Source organism: Lepisosteus oculatus, chromosome 7, assembly GCF_040954835.1.
Source record: "Lepisosteus oculatus isolate fLepOcu1 chromosome 7, fLepOcu1.hap2, whole genome shotgun sequence".
Classification (NCBI taxonomy): Eukaryota; Metazoa; Chordata; class Actinopteri; order Semionotiformes; family Lepisosteidae; genus Lepisosteus; species Lepisosteus oculatus.
In genome coordinates, this window is record NC_090702.1 from 13,089,852 (window position 1) to 13,117,357 (window position 27,506).

Genomic DNA, 27,506 nt, shown 5'->3' on the forward strand with positions numbered 1-27,506 from the left:
TTGAAATCTGTATGGAAATTCTATGGTCACACTTTAATCATGCTTATCTGAAAAGCACTTGAAAGAATTGATTTGTCTGACTGAAATGCATTATACCATGTTGAATTGATTATAATAATGACCTCGGAGAGAGAAGTTTGCCTTCTTCCTCCCAGAACTATTGGCTGAAGCCTAGGTCAGACATAGTTTGTGATCTGTGGAACTGGTAGTCAGAAGCAGTAAAAAATGACACATTAGACCCAACTCACACTGCTCACACTGTGAGAGAAAATGTAAATGGCACTTGTATAATATTTATGTTTATTTTGAGACTTCTTTTTTACCATGCATCTCGAACACATTCTTGTTCGTTAGAAGATGCGCTCAATTCCTTTTTTGTTTTTCTTTTTTTTTTTTCAGGAGATTTTTCAGGTCCCCAAACTTTGATGGCTGGTATCGCCTTCGACACAAAGAAATGACCCAAAAACTGGAGTGTCTTCACTTGGAGGTTATCTGCGAGGCCGTACGTAACAGACAGACAATATAGTCAACTCCAAAAGAAATTCTCTAGGACCTGAACTTAAATGCCTTGTTCTTTTATTTCTGTTTAACCAGCTGCTTTTTGGTTGATTGATTTTTTTTATATTTCATTTTTTTCTTAATATTTTATATTTTCTTAATATTTTCTTGATATATTTTTTTTCTTATTTTATCTTCTTAAATCATTTGACCTACTTTATCATTTTGATAGTTTTTAAAATAATCTTTTTGTGTACAGGACTTGCTGGCTTGGATTAAAGATAAATCCGAAGTAGAGATCGTGGACTTAATCCTGAAACTGCGAGAAAAGCTGGTAATTATATCCTTTATAATGGAATAAAACATTCTACAACATGCATGCACTTAGACATTCAGTCCATAGTCTCTATAAGGAAATGAATTGTGGCTGTTTTGCACAATTAGAGAATTTTGAACTAATAGTAACTTAAATGTATGACAACGCTTATGTTACATATTGCCAGAAGTATGTATGTGTCCTGCAATGGACTGGCATCCCATCTAGGGTGAAGTCACGCCTTGCAATCTGTTCCTGTCAGGTTAGGCTATGGATCATCCTGTTCCTGTAAGGATGAAGCAGTTACTGGACTTGGGTAGATAGTATTGACCAAAGTATATCAAAACAATTTCTAGGAAGTTTCGGACATGCTGTAAGTCATTTGATTTGAGTCTTTTGTCATGGAAATGCACAGCGACACCTCAGCTGACTGGTAGCTAGGAAGGACTCTTGGCAAACTCTTAAGTTAAGTAAAAAGCTCCTACACACTGTTTCTCTTCTGCACACAGCAGGTCACACTGAAGCTCACTGCATGTTAAAGCTGTATACATTGGCTGAAGTGTAATACAGTAGGAGGTCCCACACTGTGTTGAAAATCATTTGTGTTTTAAAACCGAAAACCTAACGGTACAAGAAAGATTGTGTGTGATGGTTATTTGGACCCATAGGTGAGGAACTTCTGATACTTATCTGTCTGTGGAGCGGGTAAACGTCTTGCCTCATCCTGTTATATTGATATTTCCTTATGATTAAGTTCACCTTCTAGGGCCCTGGAAAGCATACCTTTAGGAAGTCTGAGAACATCTTGCTCATCTAGCAGAGAAATGTAAAAATTGATGTTTTCTGTCAATGTTTGCTTTTGAGTGTCTCAGCTGGTGAAGCCCTAGGCTGTGGATACATTCTAGGCCCACAGTTTTATCTTTCTTGAGCAGAGTTGATGAACACATTTTTAAATTTGGAAAAGACCATTATTTCATTCCTTCCAAATTTGGACTGCCTGGCATGGTGGCTACAATCCTTGCATCACACAGAAAGAGTAAGGGCCTGTCAAAGACTCATCCAGCCCAGCTGTAACAGCTGAGCCATTCCTCATCTGACACATTGCAAACTCCACAGTGCCTTAGAGGAGAGCTTGCGCTGAATAGAGGGGCAAGATGTCTCTCGGTGATGTTACTTCCCAGGAGTCACTGTTCCAAGGCTGGGGGTGGCCTATCCAGCTGAAGTCAAACCAGGCCTGGCATCTCTGTGGCACTGCCTGGGCAATGTCACCTTCAGTAGACTTCTGACATAGCCCAGCTCACTGGCCATTCAGGAACACACGCTGCTTTTGAATTTAAAAATAAAACTCCTGAGTCTTTGAAATTGCTTTGCATTTCCATGCTGTGCCCCAGAAAGCCACGCTCGGACCAGAGTCAGGTCCTTGCTGTTTTCTTTTTCTACTAGATGAGAGCCCACCGCCAGCAGCTGCCAGTCAAGGAGGAGATGCTGCAGAGACTGGAGCTCTACATCCAGACCATCATCAGCTCCCTTCCAGAGGACTTACAGGCCGTCCTCCGGCGCCACTGACCAGATGCGGCTGAGCTTTACCGGATCCTCCAATAGTTTGCCTGCGTTCCACAAGTATCAGCCCTCCTCCCTCTTTTTTTAGTGCCGTATACTCCCATGGTCTTTAAAGTGCAAATTCCACCCATGCCGTTATACTAACCATTCATTTTTTTTATTTCATTTTTTAATATTTAGATAACATGGAACGTGTTTAGAATTAGAGGAGCACCCCCTAAATTAAAAGAATATTAGGGATTTAGAATGTAGCAAGAGATCAAAGTAAAACGTTTTTAATCATTTTGATATGATTTAATAAAAGGTTGAGGCTAGGTAGGATTAGCATTGGTAGTTGAACAGGTGCTGTAGTTTTGTATCTTAAATTATTAAAGGGTTGAATATTCTAAGGAAAAACTCTTTCCTTACTTAGTGCTATGTGAGTTCGTTTACCAGAGTCATTTACTGACAGCCATGAGCAGTTATATACCTCATGAAACTAATTTATGACATGTGCTTTGTAAAATAACACTAGTAATGTATTCAGTCCTTGGTTTAGGGAGAAATTTAAATAAAAAATTGTAGTTTCCATCCAATATTATTGCAAGTGTGAAATTTAAAGACCGTTATAGTTATTATTAAATATTGCTCTCCACCACAATTGATTTTAGCGATTTTCGCCTACTGTGTATGAATACACTAGAGTGTTGTACTGTATAAATAGTAAAAAAAATTAACTAGGTTGCCTTAGATCATATTAGAAGTTTTGCATATTAGAAGTTACTATAAATCTCTGACTTTTGTGCTGGAAACAAGGAACACTTTGTTTTAAATCAGTTCGCTTTGGTATTCATTATTTTCCAGGTCTAAAATTAATATGCCATAATACTGCAAATGAAGTTAATTTTTCAAGGGAATACAAAGCAAGGTTTCTCTAGATTCAGTAAACAGGTATCACTACAGTGAAGGTAGGCTTAAAACATTTCGTAACACCACTAGAACAAAATAACAGTTTAGGTTGCAATGGACATTTATTTAGAACAGCATTACAGTAAACCCTTGGTTTAACAGACTTCAGATTTCATGGACAAAATCTGCTAAATGGGAATTTTGTCTGTGAAATCAGAAATACCTGACCTTGCAAAAATAATAAAAGACAGTAAAAATAAATACCATGTAGGTTTAAATTTAGGAATGTCAATAGTGTCCTGTATAGGAAGGTCAGTTGCTTATGATGAGTGTTTTTGTTTTTCATATTTCAGTGCGTTTGATACAGTATATTTCATACACATGAAATATAGAATTTGTATATTTATGATGAAAAAAGCCACAGGAACAATTGTCATTAACTGTAATGTTGGTTACAGTTATTATAAAATAAGGAAAAAGCATATACTGTATATGGTATATTCTGTATATTTATCTTACAGTAGTGTGTTTTGGGGCTGAAAAAATGTCACTTGTAATGTAAAAGACATTCAGCAATAACAGACACCCCTTACCTCTATTAGTCCACTAAACCGGGGGCTTACTGTAAGCCAGTGGTTCTCAAACTTTTTGGACCAAGTACCACCCCTAATCCAACCAAAGCATCCAAGTACCACCTACAAGTCATTATCTCATAGGAACCCCAGAAATTCTCAATGACCAACATGAGCGCGCGTGCACACACACTCACACATACATATAATAAATATTATAATAATAAACTTTATTTGATATAGCGCCTTTAAAGGTGGCTTCTCAAAGTGTTTTACAAAAAAAACATTAACAACAACTAATAAAAAAGCACCAATTCAGTGAGAGAGGTGAGCCTGTTTAGTTGAGCAAAGCAGATGTGAATTAATTTTTCGAGCCTTGATACAATTCACAACAGAGTCTAACAGATATTAAATCGTCAGGCATTTTCTTGACGGCAAAGGTCTCGCGGTGGATGTTGTAAATCGAACATTAATTTCTGGAGCAACCTCTTTAATTCGTGCAACTACACCGTTATGTCGGCTTGTCATAGCACCGTCTGTACAAACTCAGACGCATTTTATCCAATCGAGGCCATTCTCTTCGATAAATTCATTCAGAAGCTGAAATATGTGCTCTCCTGTAGTTCCTGTTGGTAGCGGTTTACAGAACAGAAAGTCTTCATGGGACATGCCTTCAAACTCGTATCTAACGTAAACAAGCACATTGGCCAAATCGACTACAGACTCATCTAATTGCAGTGAAAAACATCTGCTCATCTTAACGCGCTCTATCAGTGTACTTTTGATATAATCCTTCATTTCAATAATTCTATGAATGACTGTGTCTTTCAGGGGGAGGGGGGCAGCAGGTCGAGCTGTTTAGCAGCTTTTTCTCTACACATAATACGTGTCAGCTCTTTTGCCAATGGTAAATAAGGTTCTTCAAAAATAGTGTAGCTTACCTGCTTTAGCAATACGCAAGCTGTTATCACGCTTTCGTGTGCTCACAAGATTACCTGCGTTTGTAGCACGTATTTCTATGCATTCCTGTGTTTAGAACGTTGGCATAGTTCCAAAATCACGCACATTCTCCTTTCTCCCTGTTTGCTGGAGATACAGTAGCTTTTTTTAAATACAATTGGTCACTTGCGTCTGTAGCACGCATTCCTATAGAGTGGTATAGAATTACAGAGTATCTCTTGTGTCCACTGAAGTATTAGCGCGCACTGTATCGTAGTACGTAGGCTGCGTATTCGACACGCATTAAAATACCAAATATGAAAACCCGTCCCGATTTTTCAGCGCACACGACACAGTTCCAGGATCATTTGGCGTACCACTTGGCGGCACTCCACGTACCACTGCCGGTACGCGTACCACAGTTTGAGAACCACTGCTGTAAGCGATTGTAACATATTTCTTACTTCCAAAATGAAGACCTTCTTGCTTTTTTCCGTAGTGGAGTTTACGCATAAAAAATCATGCAAACCTGCATTTGTATCTTAACCACAAACTAGCAAAAATGGTGCCACATTGTGCAATACCATTTTTATCATTTTGCCTTGATGTTCTGCTCCAATTTTTATAACTCGGTGAAGGAAAATTCAGGATGATACCTCACTGTCCTGACAAAGCTAGATGATATTTAACACACTCCACAGGGGATAAAATATTGTAACATTTGCAACTAATTATGACTGATGTCAGTAATGCATTGAATATCTGTTCTTCATACAGTACCAGCAACTTCGATGTGGAGTTCATTATCTGTTGGACATCGTTTAATTTCAGATATTTACACATTGCACAGTATTCTTACTCGCAGTACTTGAATTTAAAATACACCCTGCCAGTATAGTGACAGTATAGCATGTGGGATATCAAGCAGCCATGTGTTTTACCTAAGATTACAAAGGATTTATACCCAGTAAATTAAGAATGTCGTACTTGAGTTAAAGAATATTTTTATATGGAAACCAATTTAAATATTTTAGTTTGCACTTTTATATGAAGAGTTGATATCCAAATGTACGACTTGCTTCTATGCCAAGTGCATTAGCAAAAAATTAAAAGTAAAATTTCACTTGATTTAAGTGATTGGATGTTGGCAATTCTTGTAGGAACTAAATGAGAAACTTTTGATGCTAGTATAAGGAAGTGGAATGATGAAGAAAATCCTTAAATGTGCTAGCCACAATTTTCTTATACGGTTACAAAAAATGTCACTATAATAACTAGTGACCCTTGTCAAATGGCCAAGATTCATTAGTTGAGTATCTGCTCAATGGAAAGTTTTTTTTTACACTTTTCTGTCAATTTTCATATGTATTTTGTACCCTGTATCTCATACAAAATACTGTATCCTAGGCAGCAGTTTTGAAGAATTTATACATTTGGACACCTGGTATCACTTCTGCTTTGGCCTATACTGTCTGAGTATGCGCTTGTGTTAAATGGAAGGAGTGAAGCTGGTTAAATTTGTAGATGAGGCTGAGACCTGTAGTTCTCGTCTCATGCCTTTGCCTGTTGAATTCTTCAGATATGCCATTAGTAACAATATTTTAAATTTAACATCCCTATTTTAGGGCAGCAATTAAATATTTTGGATGCTCTGGTGGAAAAAAAAAACATCCTCATTTTTTCTATTTTATAGACTTTGTGAAAAACTAATGCCACCAGGGTTCATCTGTTTTCCTGTTTTTTTTTTAATTAATTAAATTTTACAATACATGTCTAGTCAACAAGCACAAAGCAGTGTGTGTTAGCATGCTTGTCTTAGTTTAAATACTGGGAATAAATTCTTTACCAGTGTATATATTGTATTACTGAAGTAATACCATTGTAGACTTCTCTTTTTACAAATATTGTAAGTACTCTGTGCAATTATGAATGTTCCAAAGGCATATGCAATGCAACACAATCTGCAGGGGTGTGCAGTGGAATAGTTTGTGCAGTATTCAACCAAAATCACAGGGTCCATTTGAAGCTCTTACCATTGGGATGAACAATAGAAAACAAACATTTGTTAAAAATCAATAGCTGTTTCTTTTTTATTTGTAAACTCAATTTAAAACAAAACTGCATGGGGAAAAAAAAACTTTTTTGGAGAGTACTGGAATGATACAGAAGGATGTGATTGAAAACGAAAGAACTTTATATTGATTTAATCAGCACTTTTTAGGAATGGATGGAATAAGCTCAGAGGAATGAAAATATACACTACATATTTTGAGATTTGAGTTTTGTATTTGTTTTCAGATGCAAAACATTCAACATTGAGTAGACACATATCGTTTCATAAATTTTGCTAGATTTCATAATTGGAATAACCTAACCCTTGGGGGAAATGCCCTGACGTTCCCTGGTTAATTATGTTTATTTCCTGTAAAATCAAGGCCCAGATTAAATCAGAAGTGAGATCCACCTGCTAATGACAAATCCCAAGTGTGGTACCTGGCAACTTTCCATAGTCTGGATCTGAGACAAAATCGCTTTACACAAGTCTGATTGAAGCAACACATATGGAATTTTTGAAAACGAAGAAAATGCACACTGCGCACCCCTCTTCCTGTATATATTTTATATGTAGATTTATGTTCTTCAGTTAATGAAGGGGGTGGAATTTATTTATTTGTAGTAAAGAATTTCTTGTGTTCATTCTGTTGAGTATAAAAGCTGAGTAGGTTGCTTGTTCATTGTATTGGTGTGTAAAGTCTTTCCTGACTGTGCACTGCTTTTTATGAGACTAGTGTAGCAGTGAGTCTGTCTCATTATAGGGCTGCTGCTACAGATGTGCTCTGTTAGTTAAGGATCGAAAAAAGTGAGACTAGAGCTGGAGTGGAGTATTTCATTAGAACTGGAAACACTGACTAGACTGTATACTTAAACAGTGTTGAACATGTAGAGTAGTGGCAACAGCTTGTTTTTTGCTCTAGTAAATTTCTGTGAAATTGGTAGCTCATTTTAACCTGAATTGGTATTGTAGGTACCTAAGAATGTGAACAAACGTCTTGCTAATAAAAACCTGAAAACCTGAATAATGCGTTTATCTTCCTAATTACAAACTGTTTTGACTTTTCCTGCCATTCTCAACTAAAAGGCAGAACAATGAGACAATGGTAGCAGAAAAACAGGGGCCTATAGAGGCAGTGCTCCCTGTTATATCTAGAAGAAGATACTGTATCATATATGGACTGACACAGGAAACCTGTGCTTCCTGGATTTAACTCACCAGAGAGAAGGATTGCAGTTTATTCTCCAGTGTTTTGTGGCCATCTTGTCTGAATGCACAACCCTCTTCCAGGATGTCATTTGAAATGTAATATCTCATATAAAAGTCAAGTCATTCCAGTGCGAGATATATCTCTTATTGATTTGAAGTGCAAGATGTCCATACCATAAAATGTTTACAAGGGGCTTTTTGAATTCTGTTAATGTAGTCAATGATCTCTAGCAAATTGCTCTGATCATAAGGTGCTTTTTAAATTTAAGGCATTGTTTGCAAATTTATCTTTCCACTTTTGGTATATAGTGAATGCATAAATGAAGGAAAGGAACAGTTTAGATCCAATCAGAAATTTGAATGCTTCAGAAGAACCATAGGTATTTGAATAAACGCACCATCTCTAAAGTTACAGTATGTGAATTCTAACATGTTCCAAATTATTTCCTTCTGGATTTCCTTGTGGATTAACTTGACACAATTTAAATTATCATCAGTGCTTGTTGTGGTAGTTTGTTCAATTTACACAATTTCCTTTACAAATTCAATTTTCCATGTACATCTTGTGGTTTCTAAAGTGCTTTTCATTAGAATATTTTAGGTCAGTGTCATGTTAAGTAAATACTGTTTTCAACACATACATACTTACAGCTAAGTGCATTTTTTTAAATTTATTTTACTTAAATTGACTTTTCAAATATAACTGAAGGAGCAGCCTATTTTTTTACACATAGTACTTCTGGGAAATTAGTGGACTCATGCCTCTTGCCCACTTCAGACTGACACTGTTTTTAATGAATATACGTTTTTTGGGTTGGTTGGTTTCAAAAGGCTTTAAAAGATTTTATTACAGGTTCATTCATGAGTGATATTTTCCTGTTGTCAGCCAGTCACTCTCTTTTTACAGGACCGTGCTAAAGTATTCAATCTTCCTTCGGTGTCCCATTTTATGAAAATGATGCACGCATTTTTTTTTAATTTAATGTTCTATTTCAAAGTCTGAATTCTCAAAGACTTCTAAGGGTAAGAGGTTTCAGTATTGGCAAAACATCAGAGAACAAACTGAAATGAACTGTTGATTACAGAAGTATTCAGATCTGTGAACTCCATTTTAGGTGGAAGCAACCTGGAAGCATTTACAGCCTCAGTTCTTTTTGGGTAGGTCTCTACCAAGTCTGCACACTGGCTTAATGCGATTTTTGCCAATTCTTCTTGGTATAGTTACTGAGGTTGCTTAAGCACTGCATGTGGACAGTATATTTCGAATCTTTCAACAGATTCAAGTCAGGACTGTGACTGGGTCTGTTCGTTGTAACTTTGGCCTTGTGCTTTGGGTCATTCTCCTACAGAAAGGTGAATTTCCATCCCAGTTTTAGATCTCAAGCAGGTTTACCTCTAAGATTTGCCATTTCTTTGCTCCATTCATGTTCTCATTAGTCTTAACAAGCTTCTTAGTATTGATTGATAAGAAGCAGAAGTACAACATACTGTAATGTTGCTACTGCCATGCTTAACTACAGTAGGGTTACCATGCTTGTACTGGGTTTGTGTCACAGGTAACATTTTGCAGTTATACCACAAATTTCCAATGCTGAATTGTCTGATCTTAAAACCTTCCGTCACATTTCTGTATCACTTAGGTGCTGTGTTGCAAAGTCCTTGCAAAATTTGAGATGTTTTATTTTTCATTATTAGCTTCCTTTGTGAAGTTACAGTTCCTTTATTAACTCATGGACATATTCTCCTATCTCAGCCACTGCACCCCAACATCTCTAATTCTTTCTCTCCTTTCCTGGCTGTTCGATTTGGAGGAACAGTCTGATCTAGGCAGGGTCTGGGTGCCTTCCACTTCTTACTGATCAACTTTGCCATGCTCAAAGAGATCCTAAGGGTTTGAAACATTTTTATGTCCTTTTTTTTTATTTGTGCCTTTATACAACAGCTCTGTTGTTTTGAAAGGTCCTGTGCCTTCGTGACTGAATCTTGGCTTATAATTGAGTGACTGAGGGATCTTATTACCTTAAAGAGAGAGGTGTATTTATTCTGAAATCCTATGAATCACTATTATTGCACATGGAGGCCACAGAAGTAATTCTCTGTCTATTTAAAGTAATTTTGAGTACCTAAATTAATTTAGGTTTGCCACAGCTAAGGGTCTGAATACTCATGTAATCATGACTTTTTTTCCCATTATTACCTATCTACTTCTTTTGTTTTACGTCTTTGTTTTTGCTCTGAATGTGTGGAATTAGCTGTGCCTTTAACAGATAATAATCACTATTTTAAAATGTTATGCCTGTAAACTTTAAAGCAAGAAAATTTGAAAATTGCAAGGAAGTGAAAACTCTTGCAAGACACTACATTTCCTGACAAGACCGTGAATGTCCAATAAAGCTAGCAATGAAACTATCATTTAAAACAACAAAAAATGTAGTTCTTACTCTCTTCTTTAAAAAAGTTTAAGTAGCAATAAATCCTGATCACTTTATAAATTAAATATTACAGATTAGAAACAGATATTAAATAACATTTCTACAATTACCTAACCTAAAATCCCATCTTCAACATACAGGACTCTGTTCTTCAAGTAAGGCTTTCCGGGTGAAATCCAGAAAAAAAAAGTTCATAATTCAAGGTCTACTACTTTGCATCCTCTCCCCAGCTGTTTACAAAGTCTATTCAACATGTGCAGAAGAGAGGAAAAAATGCCCTCAAACGTGGTTTGTTGTGCATGTCCTTTCCTTTCCTGTTAAAGCACCTTGTGTTCCTTGTATCTGGGCCTTTATGTTCTTGTCAGGGACTCGTCGTAGAAAGCACGGGGGTTCTGTGCCAATAGAGCAAGCCTCTCTCCCAGGGCAGCTTCTCGGAAATTACGGCGTAACCATCCATATGCTATGCTGTTTAAGAATCCTTGAAGAGAAACAGTTATGGCCTGGAAAAAACCCCACAACAATTCTTGAGATTTCATACTTATCAAATGATTCCCTCCCCCCCCATTTACTAGTTCAAACAGTTTTCGTACTACACTTTAGATGTCAGTAGGTGAAAAGCATGCGTAGGAAAAAGTAAAGGTTTATTACATGCTGAAAAGAGAAGAACGAAAACACAACATTTCGGTGTCACGAAGAAGGCCCCACGGCCAAAACGTTGTTTCTTTTCTTTTTTCAGCAGGGTGAATATACGGTTATTGAGTCGGCTTATTCAAACAACTATAATATTAAAATTTGGTATTTACATATTTATGAGGGCATTAGGTTCCGACAAGATGGAGAGGCTTTCATGATGCATTTGTTTCAATATACTAATGTTATCAAACACCCTCTATACACCAGCACATAACTGAATCAAATCCACAAATAAATCAGATTTGTGTGTACTAAATTGAGTTATATATATTTATATATCAGAGGGGCACAATCTGCATAGCCCAAATTATTGTCTAGCTTTCTGTGCCAAATGTAAGGATCTTAACATAAAGGACCTGTGAGACTGAAAAGGGACGAATATCACTGGAACAGGTTCATATTACATTAAGAGTCCTGTTGCCTGCTGCCCCTCTCAACTCCACATTGATAGACATCAATGTGTTTAATCCAGGTTTGAACACCACTCCAAAAACATGCAGCACTGCCATTTCACACATCTCACAGCGCCTGAACCACTCAGCCCACAAGAGGACAATTGCTTAAAAATACTCCTGAAAAGCCCAAAAACGTTAAACAAATAAGACTCTTAAAAAACTTTCCTACCTGTAAAACATAAAGGAGGAAAAGGCTCTCCTGCTTTGGAATGAGAAGTGAAAGTAGGACTAGAAAAAAAGCTGTTGAAAAACACAAAAAACACAGTGAATATGCACTGGAATAACAAACACTAAAATCAACACAGGTGAAAAATTATGTGTGGTGCTGTGGTGATCACAGACCTGGTGTCCAGCAGACGACCATGACAAGCACAACAGACCGGGCTGTGCAATAGATCCCTCTCATGTTCCTCCTGCTGAATCCATCTCCCTCCACCAGGAACATACACTCCCCCTGACGGTCCTGACACCACTTGTTCACTCTGTAGTACACGACCTGTGAAGAGAGACACAGCGCTGCAGGCAACTGGAAAGAAGAGGGCCTTCAAAAAGGTATGAGGCAGAGGTTTACAGGGTAGATGCTAACATGCAGTAAGAAAGAAACAAAAAAGGTTCATTCATTCAATAATCTGGGCCTGTTCATTAGAGCTGTGGCCTTGTGCTTTGGGTCATTCTCCTGCCCAAAGGTGAATTTCTGTCAAAGTCTTGGATCTGATGTGGGTTTTCCTCTAACATTTGCCATTTCTTTTCTCCATCTATGTTTCAAGTCTTGACAAGCTTGTCAGTACCAGTTGATAAGAAGCAGAACTGCAACAAATTACAGTGATGCATCAAATAGCTTTTTGGTACTGCTTTGTTGTCTGTGTTTAGGGGTCTGCAGTGCTGTGGGATTCATCTGCCCTGTTGATTGTACACACAGTACACAAGCAGCGTTTTCTCTCGTATCATTATCAAGATCATTACCGTCTGAAGTTTGTGGTTTCAATAAGAATTTCCAAATAATTTCAAAATGTTTTTAAACATTATTATTGAAATTCAAAAAGGATTCAGATCAAATTCAAGAGTAGGCCAAACGTTGGAAAAAGATAAATGTAGTCAAGTGCTGGGGGTTTTACATACAGGCAGCAAAAACAAAAAATACTAAATGGGAAACGGAGCTCGAAGGGGCTACTTACGAAGACAACTGAATTATTTATATTGACATTATTTATTACATTATCTTCTAGACAATGTGGGGAAGCAAAAAGGCAAAAAGTGTTAAAGATACATGGTTAGAAGTGTAGAATTTAAATCAAAGGATGTTATGTTAAACGTCTACACACTAGTAACATATTTAGAATATTGTGAGCAATTCTGCTTACATTATAAAAAAGCCATTGCTGTTCTGGAATTTGTCCAAAGAAGAGCAACCAGATAGGGCTTAAGGGAATGTCCTACACTGACAGGCTGAAGGAACTGAACTTTTCTGTGGTCAAGACTGAAAATTGCAAGGGAACCTGATACAAGTATTCGAAAATCCTTAAGGGCATTGATAGTTAACTCAGTGGACGTCTTCAGAATGAAAAATGAATCGGAGACTCAAGGACGTGCATTTAAAACTGAGAACAGGAAGCATTCCTTTATTCAAGGATCATGGGAATCAACTACCAAATGGACTAGATAAGCCGAATGCTCCTCTATTCCTCTAGTTTGCAACTGTTCTTCAATTCTTTTAATCATTAGGCTATTGTTGTCATTATTTATCTTACCTGCTATATGCTAAAAGCCATCTTCTATCATAATCACCAGTTATAAATTGGTAAGAATTTATAATCAAATATTAATGTGTCGTGAGCATGCACATACGTAGTCCACTTAAATCATTCAGAGCACAGCTGCAGCAAAAATAAGATTTTCTGTTACTCAGAGAACTTTAGATCCCACTTTAGCTGTTCTCCTATTATTGATATACAGTATATATATAGCAATTAACCACTGAAGCTATTCTAATTGTTTCATTAAAGTGAAAAAAAAGGTTCATTGAAAGCATTCAGTTTGCATATTAGTGCACAAGAATTATACTAAAAATTCACAAAGAAAAAGTTTACTCACAATGCAGCAGGTTATCACCACCAGTACATATGCAAGGAAGAACACTTTCATCAAGTATGTATACCATTCAGGCTGTAAAATAAAGCACAGTTCTCATCAAATCAAAGTGCAAATTACCTCAAAATGTACCAGTCAGATGGAAATTGGAAATGCTTAAGAAATACGTTTTTTGCTGTAGTTGTAGTACTTAAGATCAAGTAATGATAATAAAGTTAAATAAGGTAAAGGTAACCCTAAGCCTTTTGCTAAAAATAATAAATTTTACAAAAGCTTTACTTACTTTGAGACTGCTATCATTCTCCTTATACACCAGTAAAATACAGCTGCACCAAATAAAGAAAAATAAATCACTTTAGTGTTGCATTTGGATAGCGATCAATTCATTTATTAGTGTTGCCAGTGTGTGATCTTTGGAGAGGAGAAAGAGATGGAGGCCCATAAAAATATTTGCACTGGGGCTCAAAGACCCTCAAGTTCTTCCAGTGCCCTGAAGTAAAAGCCTGTCTGACAGTGGCACAATAAAAAACCTATTACAAAATGTTCCCTACCCAGTGCCTTGCCTTAAACCTGGGTATCCTTACAGTATCATAGTACACAGTACTATAGGTACAACAGGCTTTGTCATTCCAACACTGATCCTACTAATTTAATAAGTAAGGACTTGGTTTGTGGTAAATTCTGTAACATAGTGTAACAGGTTGAGTAGTTCTTGAGTAGTTTAGATCAGTCATACAAGCAACCCAACTATAGGCATCCCTGATCCTCATGTACCATATTCCTGCGTGTTTCAAAGGCATTTTTCCATTAACAGCTGATTAAGCCCTAATCAATACATCTGACTGGGCATCTAATACACTTAATTGGATAAATAAGTCATTAAGGTCTAAGACAGAATGGAAATCGGCAAACTCAGCAGTCACGGCCAGGGTAGTCTACCCCTGCCAGTGACACTCCAAAACCCACAGTCCCTTTAGTGCAACTCTCATCCTATAACCTCCTTCATAACCCTAATCAATCATAACCCTAATCACAAAGCCACCTCTGTCTCCTCACCTTCAACCCAAACCTTATGCCTAACCCAACTGTAACCTTGACAAGTCTGAAACTGATCATAACTATAATCCTAGCCCAACCCTAACAATGAAATCCTAGTCAGTTCAAACTTTAACTACAAACATTACCTCACCTGCAACAGTAAAAATGGTAATCATTGCGTCTAGTGTCACTTGCGAAAGTGATAAGGTTTGTGGTTGGATGAGATGGGAATAATTCAGCTGGGGAATTCCTTAAGGCCACCACCTGTGTGAGAAAGCACAACCCTGGAACACACCTGGGGGAACAGAATGAAGACAGTTATGATAATATTAGTCCAAAATACAGCCAAAGATTGAAGTGCCCTTGTAAAAGTTTAGAATACGAATTCTACTCTGGTAAAGTGAACCCATGGGAAAAGCATTGTAAAGGATGGATAAGTGTGGTGAAGTAAATGCAAACCATAGCAAAGTAAACCAGTTATGTAGGAAAAGCAGAGGTAAGCCAGAAAACAAATATAAAGTTAAAGTGTTAAGGGTATATTTCTTTGATGGAAATAGCCATCGTTTGAATGCTGGTATATATAAAATAGCACCAGTGAAATGGTGGGATATTTGTTGAGTGGAATTAGATCTCTTCTTCAGGCTTGGCAAGGAGACATTTGCCTACTTTCAGTTGTTTTTGTTCACTACTGATTCTTAGGCACTATTCCTGATTAGATTAAATAAACATGCTTAGAAAACAGCATTTCTAAACAAGGCACTTACCATGCAAGAAAATACAGCAAGTAAAGTGTGTGCTTCCTTGACCTTCTGTGTGAGTATTCCTAGAAAAACAAGTGAGAAAGAAGTGAGACTTCCATTCCTGTTTAGACACTTAACACCCTGACAAGAAAACTTCAATAAAGTGTATTTTCATTCTACCTATTATATTAATAAAAGGATACCACGTTGTTACAATTCAAACTGGATTTTTTTATTCATCCTGTGTTACTCATCTCTTCACTCTCACTCTTCACAAGCATCAGAGCTTTACTAACTCATTCCTGACTGGTCCTGTTTGGCCAGGGATATCCTTTGTAGCAAAGACCTATGTTTCTGACACAGCAGCTGTCAGTTTGTGTAGCTTTCCTGACGGAGACAAAATGCCAACGTGACTATAAGGATGAGGATGACAGGACCTCAAAAGAGACCGAAGGAACCCCATAACCCCAATGTGAAGTTCTTCAAGACAAAAATAATGGTGCAAAATTTTGTGTTTAATCAGGTCCATATTCAGATAGGCACAGAGGTCCATTCAGAGGACCACTGACCTAGCGCATGAAGGTAGAAGTTGGGATTATGTGGAAGATGCAACACCCACCCAGAATGAGTGACTCGAAAGCTAATAGCACCGAGGTAAGGTGTGGTTAGCCTGACCTGGAGATGGTGTAGGAACTAGTGGTACGTGAAGCTCAGGGTCTGAGGATATTCTCCCTTAGATAAACAAAGGGAGTTATAAGAATAAGAGAATTGTAAGGCTGATAGCATATCAAGCCGGAAGTACATTATAAGGCTCCTTTGCCTATTTGCTTAGTCTGAATGAATGAGGATGATTTTCTCTAGTTGAATCCCCAAAATACAGCAGCTAAAGAGATGGTATCTGAGAGCAAGTAGAAGTCCAGTATGCTTCAAAGGGGCTTCAAAGTGGCCAAGGGTGGAAGAGCCTGGGGTGGAGGGAAGACAACACCCATCACCACTGCCGCCTGGGCCACTTGCAATGGGGCGAGGGCTGTGAACAAGGAGTCGGATCCTGCCACAGACTGATGCTGTGCGCTCATGCCTGCTGGGAAGGAGGAGAGATGTAAATACCGCAGATTGGTTGGGGCTGAAGTTGTAGTGGGCTGGATGCCACAAAACATGGCAGAAAGGGAAGTGGGAGGGATGGACTGAACTGGATCACGCAAATGAGGAGAAAGGGGGGGGTGGGAACCAGAATTGGACTGAGGGGAAGAAGGCACTGATGTGCTGGAGGTCTGGGGAAGGGCAACGACATTGCGGAAAAGAAGAGCAGACATCTTGGTGACTGCAGGGAGCCATTTGGGCAGAGCGGTGGCACTGTGGCTAAGGATCTGCAGCTGTGGCTAGAAGGTTGCCGCTTCAAATCCCATGGCTGGCAGAGGAATCCTACTGCCTTGGGCCCCTGAGCAAGGCCCTTAACCCCACCTGCTCCAGGGGTGCTGTATAAATGGCTGACCCTGTGCTATGACCCCAAGCTTCTCTCTCCCTGCCTGTGTGTCTCATGGAGAACAAGCTGGGGTATGTGAAAAGAAAAATTCTTAATGCAAGAAATTGTATATGGCCAATAAAGTGATCTTATCTTATTTTTATTAAACAAAGCACAGGGAATTTGAGGTTGGAGAGCTGGATGTTTGAGGTGTAGGGAGAAGGTGAGTCCCCACCCCAGCTTGATGAAGGTGAATAGTGGTTGGACTGCTGGATTGCAAGAAGAAGACAGGAAAAATAGTGTTACAGTGCCAACAGCTATGGGAACAGCAAAATGGACGTGGTGAGTAGTAGGATACAAAAAAATGATGGAGGAAGAATTTAGAGATGGAGTATTGGAAAGTAAGGTCTATTTCTTGCAAGAGCAAATAGCGAGTGTGACAAGAGATGAGCAAAGAGGTGCATCAAGACTAGAATTTTTTAATTAATTCTTAACTTCTCTTGAAAACCTCTATTTCAGTGGTTCTCAAACTTTTTGGACCAAGTACCACCCCTAATCCAACCAAAGCATCCAAGTACCACCTACAAGTCATCATCTCATAGGAACCCCAGAAATTCTCAATGACCAACATGAGCGCGCGTGCACACACACTCACACATACATATAATAAATATTATAATAATAAACTTTATTTGATATAGCGCCTTTAAAGGTGGCTTCTCAAAGTGTTTTACAGAAAAAAAACATTAACAACAACTAATAAAAAAGCACCATTTCAGTGAGAGAGTTGAGCCTGTTTAGTTGAGCAAAGCAGATCTGAATTAATTTTTCGAGCCTTGATACAATTCACAACAGAGTCTAACAGATATTAAATCGTCAGGCATTTTCTTGACGGCAAAGGTCTCGCGGTGGATGTTGTAATGCGTCCATTAATTTCTGGAGCAACCTCTCTAATTCGTGCAACTACACCGTTATGTCGGCTTGTCATTGCTCTAGCACCGTCTGTACAAACTCAGACGCATTTTATCCAGTCGAGGCCATTCTTCGATAAATTCATTCAGAAGCTGAAATATGTGCTCTCTTGTAGTTCCTGTTGGTAGCAGTTTACAGAACAGAAAGTCTTCATGGGACATGCCCTCAAACTCGTATCTAACGTAAACGAATTGGCCACATCGACTACAGACTCATCTAATTGCAGTGAAAAACATCTGCTCATCTTAACGCGCTCTATCAGTGTACTTTTGATATAATCCTTCATTTCAATAATTCTATGAATGACTGTGTCTTTCAGGGGGAGGGGGGCAGCAGGTCGAGCTGTTTAGCAGCGTAATACGTGTCAACTCTTTTGCCAACGGTAAATAAGGTTCTTCAAAAATAGTGTAGCTTACCTGCTTTAGCAATACGCAAGCTTGCATTTTTCCGCGTTTCCGTTTTTATTTCCGTATTTATTTAAAGTTTTTATTTCATGCGCATGGGAGCGAAACACAGAGACGCTCTGTGTATTTTTCTCAAATTAGAACAGTTCTTAAATATTTTTCTGTTATCACGCTTTCGTGTGCTCACAAGATTACCTGCGTCCGTAGCACGTATTTCTATGCATTTCTGTTTAGAACGTTGGCATAGTTCCAAAATCACGCACATTCTCCTTTCTCCCTATTTGCTGGAGATACAGTAGCTTTTTTTAAATACAATTGGTCACTTGCGTCTGTAGCACGCATTCCTATAGAGTGGTATAGAATTACAGAGTATCTCTTGTGTCCACTGAAGTATTAGCGCGCACTGTATCGTAGTACGTAGGCTGCGTATTCGACACGTATTAAAATACAAAATATGAAAAACCGTCCCGATTTTTCAGCGCACACGACACAGTTCCAGGGTCATTTGGCCTACCACTTGGCGGCACTCCACGTACCACTGCCGGTACGCGTACCACAGTTTGAGAACCACTGCTCTATTTGATGACACTGAATCTATAAGCCAACAAAATTCTCTGGGCTTACTGTACATGAGCGTAAGTCATATACATGAAATATGATTTATATTTAAAATGTTACTGTTGGGCTTCTTATTGTTAGATTTATCCTGTTTTGTGATTGATATTTGTTTTGAAATACAAATAGTAAATTCTGAGTAAAATCTTTCCTTTTTTTCTGTATTATTGGAAGAAGAGGAATTTAAGATGTCTTTGTTTTGGTAAGGTGGTAATTTCAAAGAACATCTTAAACATCTGGCCCTGGCAAATGTAGTTATTTCTCTCTTTCTAAATATTTTAGTACAAGACATTGCAATTCAAATGTATTAATGATGACATAACAACCACATACTGTATAACAATCACTAGCTAAAACTGATATTACTGAGAGGTGTTCATAATAAAGCATTTTTTGTTTTGCTTGTCAACACTTCAGCATGTGAAAATAAGGGACTTTTGAAATAGAAATGAGGACAACAGCAGAACAAAAAGGAAAACTCCTTTCCCAAGTCAGATGACATAAAAAGAAAATGTTTTACCTGTCCATCAGAAGATTCCCTCCATCCTCCTACTGCCTGTTTGGCCTCATATGCATAAACCATAACCAGCAGAAACGTTGTGCCATAAAAGGACTGTGAAAGAAAAGGCAGACTTATGATTCAGCCTGCTTTTGCATAACATTGTTTTATTACCTGATCCGTAGACACGAAAAAGCAGTGTGGAGAAAAAACCAGTCAAGATGGAAGGATATCTGCTCTAGAGATATTAAACTCCTTACAGAACTATACATCCCCATCTTTATTGGTCAAAACTCCAGGGGAATTCCTCTGAAAAAGATGTTTTTACCTCAGTATATTTTGATCCTTCTGTGTCATGATGTGACTGCGTTTACAGAATAAAAATAGGAACTGTTCTCCAAAATGAATAAACAACCCCTTTCTCACTTTGACTTTACAAATATTCCCTTTGATTGTTAATACAGTGACTTCCTCACCTTTAAGAGACCAACTTGCTCATCAAAACAATGCCATATAAAATGCCAGAAATGCTTAATTCTAAAACCAAGTAACCTACAAATCTTTTACTGTGAATTGCGGCTATTTAGTTTACTAATGGCAATAAAATAACACTACATATCCAACTGTCTCGTTACAATATGTGAAGGACAGACAAGACTCTGTGCACTGCATTTCTTATGACATTTATTGTGTGGGGAAAAAACTGTTTTGTACATTCTTGTGCCAATTGTTTGTCGGTGGCTCCTGAATAGCTTTACAAGCATCGGAATGTTTGGCAATATTTGAAACTGACAGTGTCAGTGCCCAAGAATTAGATTCCACACAGCATCTAAAAACCGTGGCACTGCAGTAAAAAAGAAAAGCATGTGAATTACTGTTTTTAAACATTGCAAAACTTTAGCCAAAGAGCAAAAGTTAATCTCAAAGCTGAAGACTTTATGACTGCCAGCACTGCACATTAACCTCAGCTGACTGGTTTGGAATCCTTGAAAATACACTATCCCACTTATTGACAAGCTTTCTGGCCCATTTCACACATAAACACACATAAAATCTGGCATATTTCTTCATGATTCTCTCCCATATTTTATATTAAAAGTATAAATAATATTGAAAGAGACAGAGACAAGAACCATTCATTAAAAGTAAATAATTTCACAACTTTTTTATAAATAACTAATATTGAAAAGTGAAGCATTATCACTGGGTACTTACCAATGCTAGAGGTATTGCATATTCACAAACATTGTAAATTGACAAGACTGTGCTAGTCTGGTCAGGATCTGTGACACCTGTGAGAATATTTATTACACTCATAGACAGCAGCACCGCAGCAGCCAAAAAATCTGCTAATGCAAGCTGGAAGAGTGGTCGGACCTGCAAGTAAAGTATATGTAGAACCCAATATTAGTCCCTGTGATTAGAACATCTACTGCTGCAAAACAGGTTTGTCTGCTGGCAATGACCGTGGCAGGAAGACAAAGAATTCTTAGATTGAGATGTAGAATATCTCACGTGCTACTACTTATGACACTGTTTTTCCAAAGTATTTAACATACCAGATATTTAAAAGCCAAATATGTGTCACCCACAGAAAGGTATTGAAACCATCATTGCAGGTTTGGCACAAAAATGACATTTATCTTCTATAAAATCTGTTGGCTTAGCACTTGATGCATTATCTAACACTCAGCATGCCTGCGATTGCTTCTTTTGTGCTGACTGACATCTTCTGTACATTTAAAACACAGACATGTTGTTGGAATGAGACAATTGTCCACCTGCTGTATTGTTTTGTGTTCAGGGGCCGAAAAATAATGTGTTGCAACGTTTTCAGTAAGAAAATATTAATCTCTAAAAATACAGGCCTCTCTCTTTACATTTGATCATAATAAAATGAGAAAATGCCACCAGTGATTTAATGTGAACATGACCACATGGACACATTAACTTCATGTACATTTCAGAGCGAAAAGGACAGGATTTGGCTGCATATCCCATTGAAGCAGTAACTGCATGATATATATTGAGTGGTACAGTACTTCATCATGCAGCGTGATAATGACCCAAAACATATACTGTAGCTATTGCAGCCAAGATGAGCATCAAGAGACAGTTTATTAAGTTTAGACAAGCTATTCTTTGGTTATATTTTATTTCCCTTAAACAGTCACCTAATGCACGGGATTCTGTCTAATGTTTGCAGGCAATTGTTTGGAGTGGAGCAGTGGCACTGTGGCTAAGGATCTGCACCTGTGGCTGGAAGGTTGCCAGTTCAAATCCCATGGCTGGCAGAGCAATCCTGCTCTATTGGGCCCCTGAGCAAGGCCCTTAACCCCAACTTCTCCAGGGGTGCTAAATAAATGGCTGACACTGTGCTCTGACCCCAATTTTCTTTCCCTGTCTGTGTGTCTCATGGAGAGCAAGCTGGGGTATGTGAAAAGAAATTGCTAATGGAAGAAACTGTGTATGGCTAATAAAGTGATCTGATCTTATTTTAATGATAAATAAAATGTATTTTCCTTTCCATACTCCAATGTTTTAAGGGAAGGTTCAATTTAACCACACAGCTTTCTGATTGTGGGTAAGCCTACATACAGTATGTAAGGAACAATATAAGGAACAAGTTCGTCTTTTAACTTTTTCTCTTTCACCTCAAGGGACTGTTGGTAGTTCTTCCATTAAACAGCAGTAGAGGTCTTGAGGTTTCCTCACAGGGAAAATCGGGAAATTCAGTTTTCCCCACATTTCATTGGATATTTAAAAACTCACTTTTTGTGTTATATTAAAAAAGGAAGAAGCATTTTTCATAAATATTTCCTCTTATACACTTGGAATCCCCAATGATTTTCCGTTTATTCAATAAACCACCAACACATCTGTCCAGTTTTTGGAACTGTGTTAGTCTCATCATTGCTACAAACGTCATTGCAAACACAGGTGAAACACACTGTGTAAACCTGCACTGTCATCTGCTTCTTTAAACACACTACACAAGCAGCAGAGGTTAGCATGGAACAGAGCAATGTCACAGCTCTTCACTGATAATGGAAAAGAAGGTGCCTGACAAGCCACAAGAGGGGAATAACCTGAGGATACCCTGACCAATTTCAAACACCTCTTGCTCAGAAAATTGTGTGCTAATGCTAAAGCAGTTACTGTCATTCAGTCATTCATGTAGTCGAGCCCAGATGGCAACCAGAGAGGTGCACTACTGAATCACTGAGGATGATGGTTTCAGAGTCTTAAGATGAGCTGGCGAAGCCCTGAGGTTGGATCAGTACTTTCACTGTGCAATGGATTTAGCCAACAATGGTGGCATATGCACAGTGGTCGTTTGTTTAATATGTGGTAACCACTGTAGCTGAAAATGCTCACAAGAAATGAACATCACACAAAGTGGACAGGCACTTTCTCCTCTTATATTTTTCATGGCACTTTGTAACCCACCTGACCATCCAGATGTCTCTTCTTCACCATTGAAACAACTATTACAGAACCACTACCTAGCAAGCTGTAAAAGAAATAGAAAAGTTCAAGTTGTTTTATTTTCTGCTGCATGTGTCTAAAGGATAAGCATAATATGACCCTGATTGTGGTAATATTGATGCTACATAATGTCTACCAGCTGAAGGTTCACTTTATTATGTAATTATGAAATATCGAATTACAGTATGTAACTGACTGCCTTTTATTGGTCAAAGAACAATTAAGTTAGTCTTCACACAGAGGTAGTCCTCTTAGATCTAAATAAATAACCCTGTTACTGAAAGGTCACCTTAGTCAAAACTGCATTTTACTAGTAAATTTTACATGTATAGAAGCAGTGCAAATATTTTTTTTTTCGTAAAACACATTTATAATGTGACTATCTAATCACTGACAGTTATAAAAGTGCTCTAAAAAGATAAGAAGTATGATAAAGAAAAACATTGCAAATCTAGACTTGGCATGTGTAGTCATTCTGCTGTCTGCTGCTGTTTTACGTCTTTGTCATGCCATGACACAGATCACAGGGGGTTACAATTTAAAGAGACCAACAGAATCAGCAGTGCTAATGCCCATTGGGACAGGGGAACCCCCCATGCTATTTATTGTTCAATGGGGATTGAGAATGCAAGATTGAGTAAATATTCATAACAGTTGTTAATGCACATTTAGAAGCAGCATCAGAAGAATTATTATCAGTATCTGTCAGTGGCTGAGTTCATGTTGTAAAATAATATGTCGCAAAAGAAATAAAATCATTATTCATACATTTCACTTACAGTACATTGTCATAAACCACGCAATAGATCTGTGATATTCACAATACTGTAAAAAAAGGCAATGTAAACTGTTATCGACATCAGTGCAGCTTTAATGGGTGTAAAATATCTGACTTGGCTCCTTGTCTTATTTGATATCTCAGGCCTCCAGGACTGCTAAAGAAACCATTCTTTCATCTTCAGATTCCTTGTTCTAGTGAGGCTCATGGCGGCTGCATGAGCATATTGTTCCTGTGTGTTCTCAGGCCAGCTCAGAAACAGTCTCTCCAGTGTGTCATGCATCATCTTAGAGGTCTCCACCTAGTAGTCCTGCCCAGGAAACTTCCAACGGATACGTCCCACTGTGTCTCTGTACCAGGCTCCCAAACCACCTCAGTTTGTTCCTCTTATTCCAGAGAAGCTGCGACTCTAATCCAAGGCTCACCAAGATGTTTGTCACACCCGGTCTCGGTTTCTGACCCTGTTGTAAGCTAAACAGCCCCATAAAGAAGCCTGGTTTTCTCCGCTTGTAGTCATACTCAGCCCTCATGACGACAGACGGGGACATAATGTAGATTGACCTTTAAACTGAGGGCTTCACAGAGAACATATCTCCTGCTCTAATGCCACAGATTGGCACAGCACCGACAACACTGATCATTCCTGACTATTCAGTCAGCCAAGCCTCATGCTCCAACCAATCACTTGTCATAATAATAATAATAATAATAATAATAATAATAATAATAATAATAATAATAATAATACTAAATAATTGCTTACACTTATATAGCACTTTTCTGGACATTCCACTCAAAGCATTTTACAGGTAATGTGGACTCCCCTCCACCACCATCGATGTGCCGCATCCCCATGGATGATGCAACGGCAGCCATAGTGCGCCAGAACGCTCACCACAGATCCGCTATCAGTGGGGAGGAGAGCAGAGTAATGAGCCAATTCATAGATGGGGATTATTAGGAAGCCATGATTGGTAAGGGCCAATGGGAAATTTGGCCAGGATGCCGGGGTTGTGAACAAGACCCCAGGGGTACAAGACCTCCTACATTAGGACAGACCCCCTCTTCATCAGGAGTCGAGTCCTCTACTTTTTTTTTCTGGGAGAGAACCTTGAACTCAGGTTTGATTCTCATCCTGGCTTGATATGTCAAACTCATCTTCGAGCACGGTCAGATGAGGCAAGAATGACAATTGCTAACAGCAGATATGCCACGTCCGAGACCCCCAACCACACATCGTCCACACCTCAGCACAGTGATATCCTGGCCAAGAAAGTCATGTACAAGGTAGAGAGGTGACACTCTTGGTACAGTAGAAAGTTACTTCTAAAACAGCTCACAGACGTTGTTTCATATGTTACAAAATCCATCCCAAAAGCAATTTAAATTTTGTATAGATCATGCCTAAGTGACTTGCAGAATATTAAATAGTAATACTGTTAGTAATGTATCACTTATGAATACATTTTATTGATCTACTCATATGCAATAATTAAAATCTTTTATATTCTTGGATACTATGGACTTTCTTCCCCTTTTTTCCTGAAGTAAGACAAAGTGCATTACATTGTGATGCATGACAGCTCACACAATTGTATAAGACCAGGCAAGTCTGCAGCATTGAATGGATTTCTTCAATTGCCCATTATTGTATTCTACTGAATTTAACCAGTGATAAGTAACCCGGATGTCACGAACATTCTCCGGTGTTCGGCAAGATGCACTTGTCTGATTCAGTATGACAAGCATTTTTCATAATGAACAGCCTCAGAGGAAGAGTAGCTGCTGAGCTCTGGTCCTCATCACTTCGACTCACAGACAGTGGAATGCTCTAATGTCACATGACATGCTTGTTCCTCAGGTTAGACTCACCTGTTATAATAAGAGCTACTGAAGCAAAGACACATGTAGCTCAAAGCCCTTACAGTAAGTGCCAATGGTAAGACAAAGCATTACAAACATGTTTCATGAGGTCTTGTAATGAACGGTTTAGCAGAAAGGGCTAAATAGGTGAAGAGAGTGAACAAACAAAACAAAAATAGTGAGAAGCACTAAAAAAGCAACAAATGAGCATTGAAGCCAATAGCATGTTTCTTTGTCAATGCCTCTCTGTACATTATATAAGACAAACTGTAAAGGATGGAATCAGATTTGACCAAATAAACAAAAAAATATAAAAAGAACGGGCTTACCTTAATGATAATGATGATATATAAACTTCAGAAAGGGTCCATATCTAAAATAAAGATAAAGGTGCAATGACAGAGTGTACAAAATGTAAATTACAAAATTAATATTTAATAGGAATCAAGTGAAAAAAGTTGAATAGTAACAATTGTAGAAGGGATTATCTTCTTTTGTGTGATTTAATCTTACAATATACATTATTTTGAAACTATAATTAAACTTTGACCTGAATTGCTTGAAACTACAACCCACTTGGTTTTCACCAAATCCAATCAAAAGTTGATGATAGTTTTTATTATTATTATTATTATTATTATTATTATTATTATTATTATTATTATTATTGGAGAAATATAAGAGGGCTCAATTAAATACCGGGTTTAAAATCTCTGGAATGAGAATGAAAACTATTATTTAATCTGGCCCTTTAACTATGGAGAAGTCAGATTTCATTTTCTCATGACAAAACTCTGGGTTAGCGTAATTTGAATTATTTCTAAATTCAGAACACGTTATGGGAGGGTATGTTAACACAGAGTGGAGTGTTTTAACACGCACCATGATGAATACTATCTGCTAGGATATCCATTAGCATTTACTGTACGTAAATGTATCTTTAAATGCAATTTTATAAGACATTCGTGATCTTCACAAAGGTACACCGAAACACGTAGTCTAGCAATCGTAATTTATCTTTACTATAACTGAAAACTAATCACAAACTAAACGAAAATATTTTCAAATTTTCAAAAAGTGAAAACACGGACTTTTCCCCCACTGAAAAGCGCAGTCTAAAAACAATTTACGCACCACGCACTAACACGTCCTAGGTAACAAGGGATGTATAACTATATTACAGTAAGCCTCCATTATCGATAGAAACAGTCCATTGTTTGAATTACGGTTCACTACACAATTTTCCAACTCTTATCATAACATACTGTTATGATAACCAGCACTGCATGCTACGCTTCCTTCTGTGAAAATGGGAACTAGCGATCTCATTTAGTTTTGTGAATTGAGCCTTCTTTCATAACCTGCAAATACGTTATGCAGAATAATATATATATAGTTTCAATAAAAGTAATAATGTATACGATTTCTATAAAAATAGCAGTAGATGTAGCGCAAGTGGCATTTCTATTATAATATATGGACGGATAACCGACTGATAGGAACGACTCCTGTATCAGTGCTAGTTTAAATAAATCTCGCACAGATATTATAATCTTATCAGTAACTAGAAAATAATTTGCTTCCCAAGAGAAGACTTAAACATTTGAACGACGTGCGCCTGTCTTCACTGCACACATTATCTTACCTCTTTGTATTAAATTATTATGTGGGGTATGGACCTACCATCGAAGGTGTTCCTTCGTCACCAAACATTAAAATATATTTCTGCAGCCGTCTACGTTGCATTTGTCTTACCTGGGAATCAGCCAACGTGCAATTGCTGGATGCAAACGTTTTTTGTGGAGTCATTGTGAAGTATGCGGGAATAAATAAGATGTTCCAAAGGAACTCAAAATTACAAGTCCTCTTTAAGTCTGATGTCGCAGAAGTGAAAATAGTTTTCCTGGACTGTAATGGTGCTGTCCTTCAAGCTGGCGTGTCTT

General features: G+C 37.9%; 2 protein-coding genes across 4 annotated transcripts in view; one reads left to right on the forward strand and one right to left on the reverse strand.

Annotated features, from left to right (window-relative positions):
- The window catches only part of dennd6b (DENN/MADD domain containing 6B), a 22,188-nt gene extending 14,335 nt beyond the window's left edge, over nucleotides 1-7,853 (forward strand). For all 3 annotated transcript variants that reach the window (XM_015353126.2, XM_006633779.3, XM_015353125.2), the window contains 3 exons: nucleotides 400-502; nucleotides 758-832; nucleotides 2,258-7,853. In XM_015353126.2, coding sequence (XP_015208612.1) covers nucleotides 400-502; nucleotides 758-832; nucleotides 2,258-2,380 — 301 coding nt within the window. In that variant the 3' untranslated portion in view covers nucleotides 2,381-7,853. The remainder of the gene's footprint in view (nucleotides 1-399; nucleotides 503-757; nucleotides 833-2,257) is intronic.
- On the reverse strand, nucleotides 7,831-27,482 carry LOC107078073 (transmembrane protein 116). The gene is made up of 12 exons (XM_015353120.2): nucleotides 27,319-27,482; nucleotides 25,893-25,936; nucleotides 22,884-22,947; nucleotides 20,649-20,810; nucleotides 19,455-19,547; nucleotides 15,506-15,564; nucleotides 14,893-15,036; nucleotides 13,987-14,029; nucleotides 13,707-13,778; nucleotides 11,958-12,111; nucleotides 11,785-11,855; nucleotides 7,831-10,967 (listed from the first exon to the last, which is right to left on the reverse strand). The coding sequence occupies exons 1-12, from the start codon at nucleotides 27,370-27,372 to the stop codon at nucleotides 10,818-10,820; spliced, it is 1,110 nt and encodes a 369-aa protein (XP_015208606.1). The 5' UTR covers nucleotides 27,373-27,482; the 3' UTR covers nucleotides 7,831-10,817.
- Between the last annotated feature and the right edge of the window lie 24 nt (nucleotides 27,483-27,506).

Bases quoted from the DNA above. Each gene is read 5' to 3' on its own strand.
- LOC107078073 (XM_015353120.2), bottom strand. From the start codon at position 27,372: ATGACTCCACAAAAAACGTTTGCATCCAGCAATTGCACGTTGGCTGAT. The intron at 14,030-14,892 runs GTGAGGTAATGT...TATTTGGTGCAG, and splicing joins TACCATTTTTACTGTTGCAG to CTGTATTTTACTGGTGTATA. The intron at 12,112-13,706 runs GTGAGTAAACTT...CTCTCTTCACAG, and splicing joins TGGTGATAACCTGCTGCATT to GTCGTGTACTACAGAGTGAA.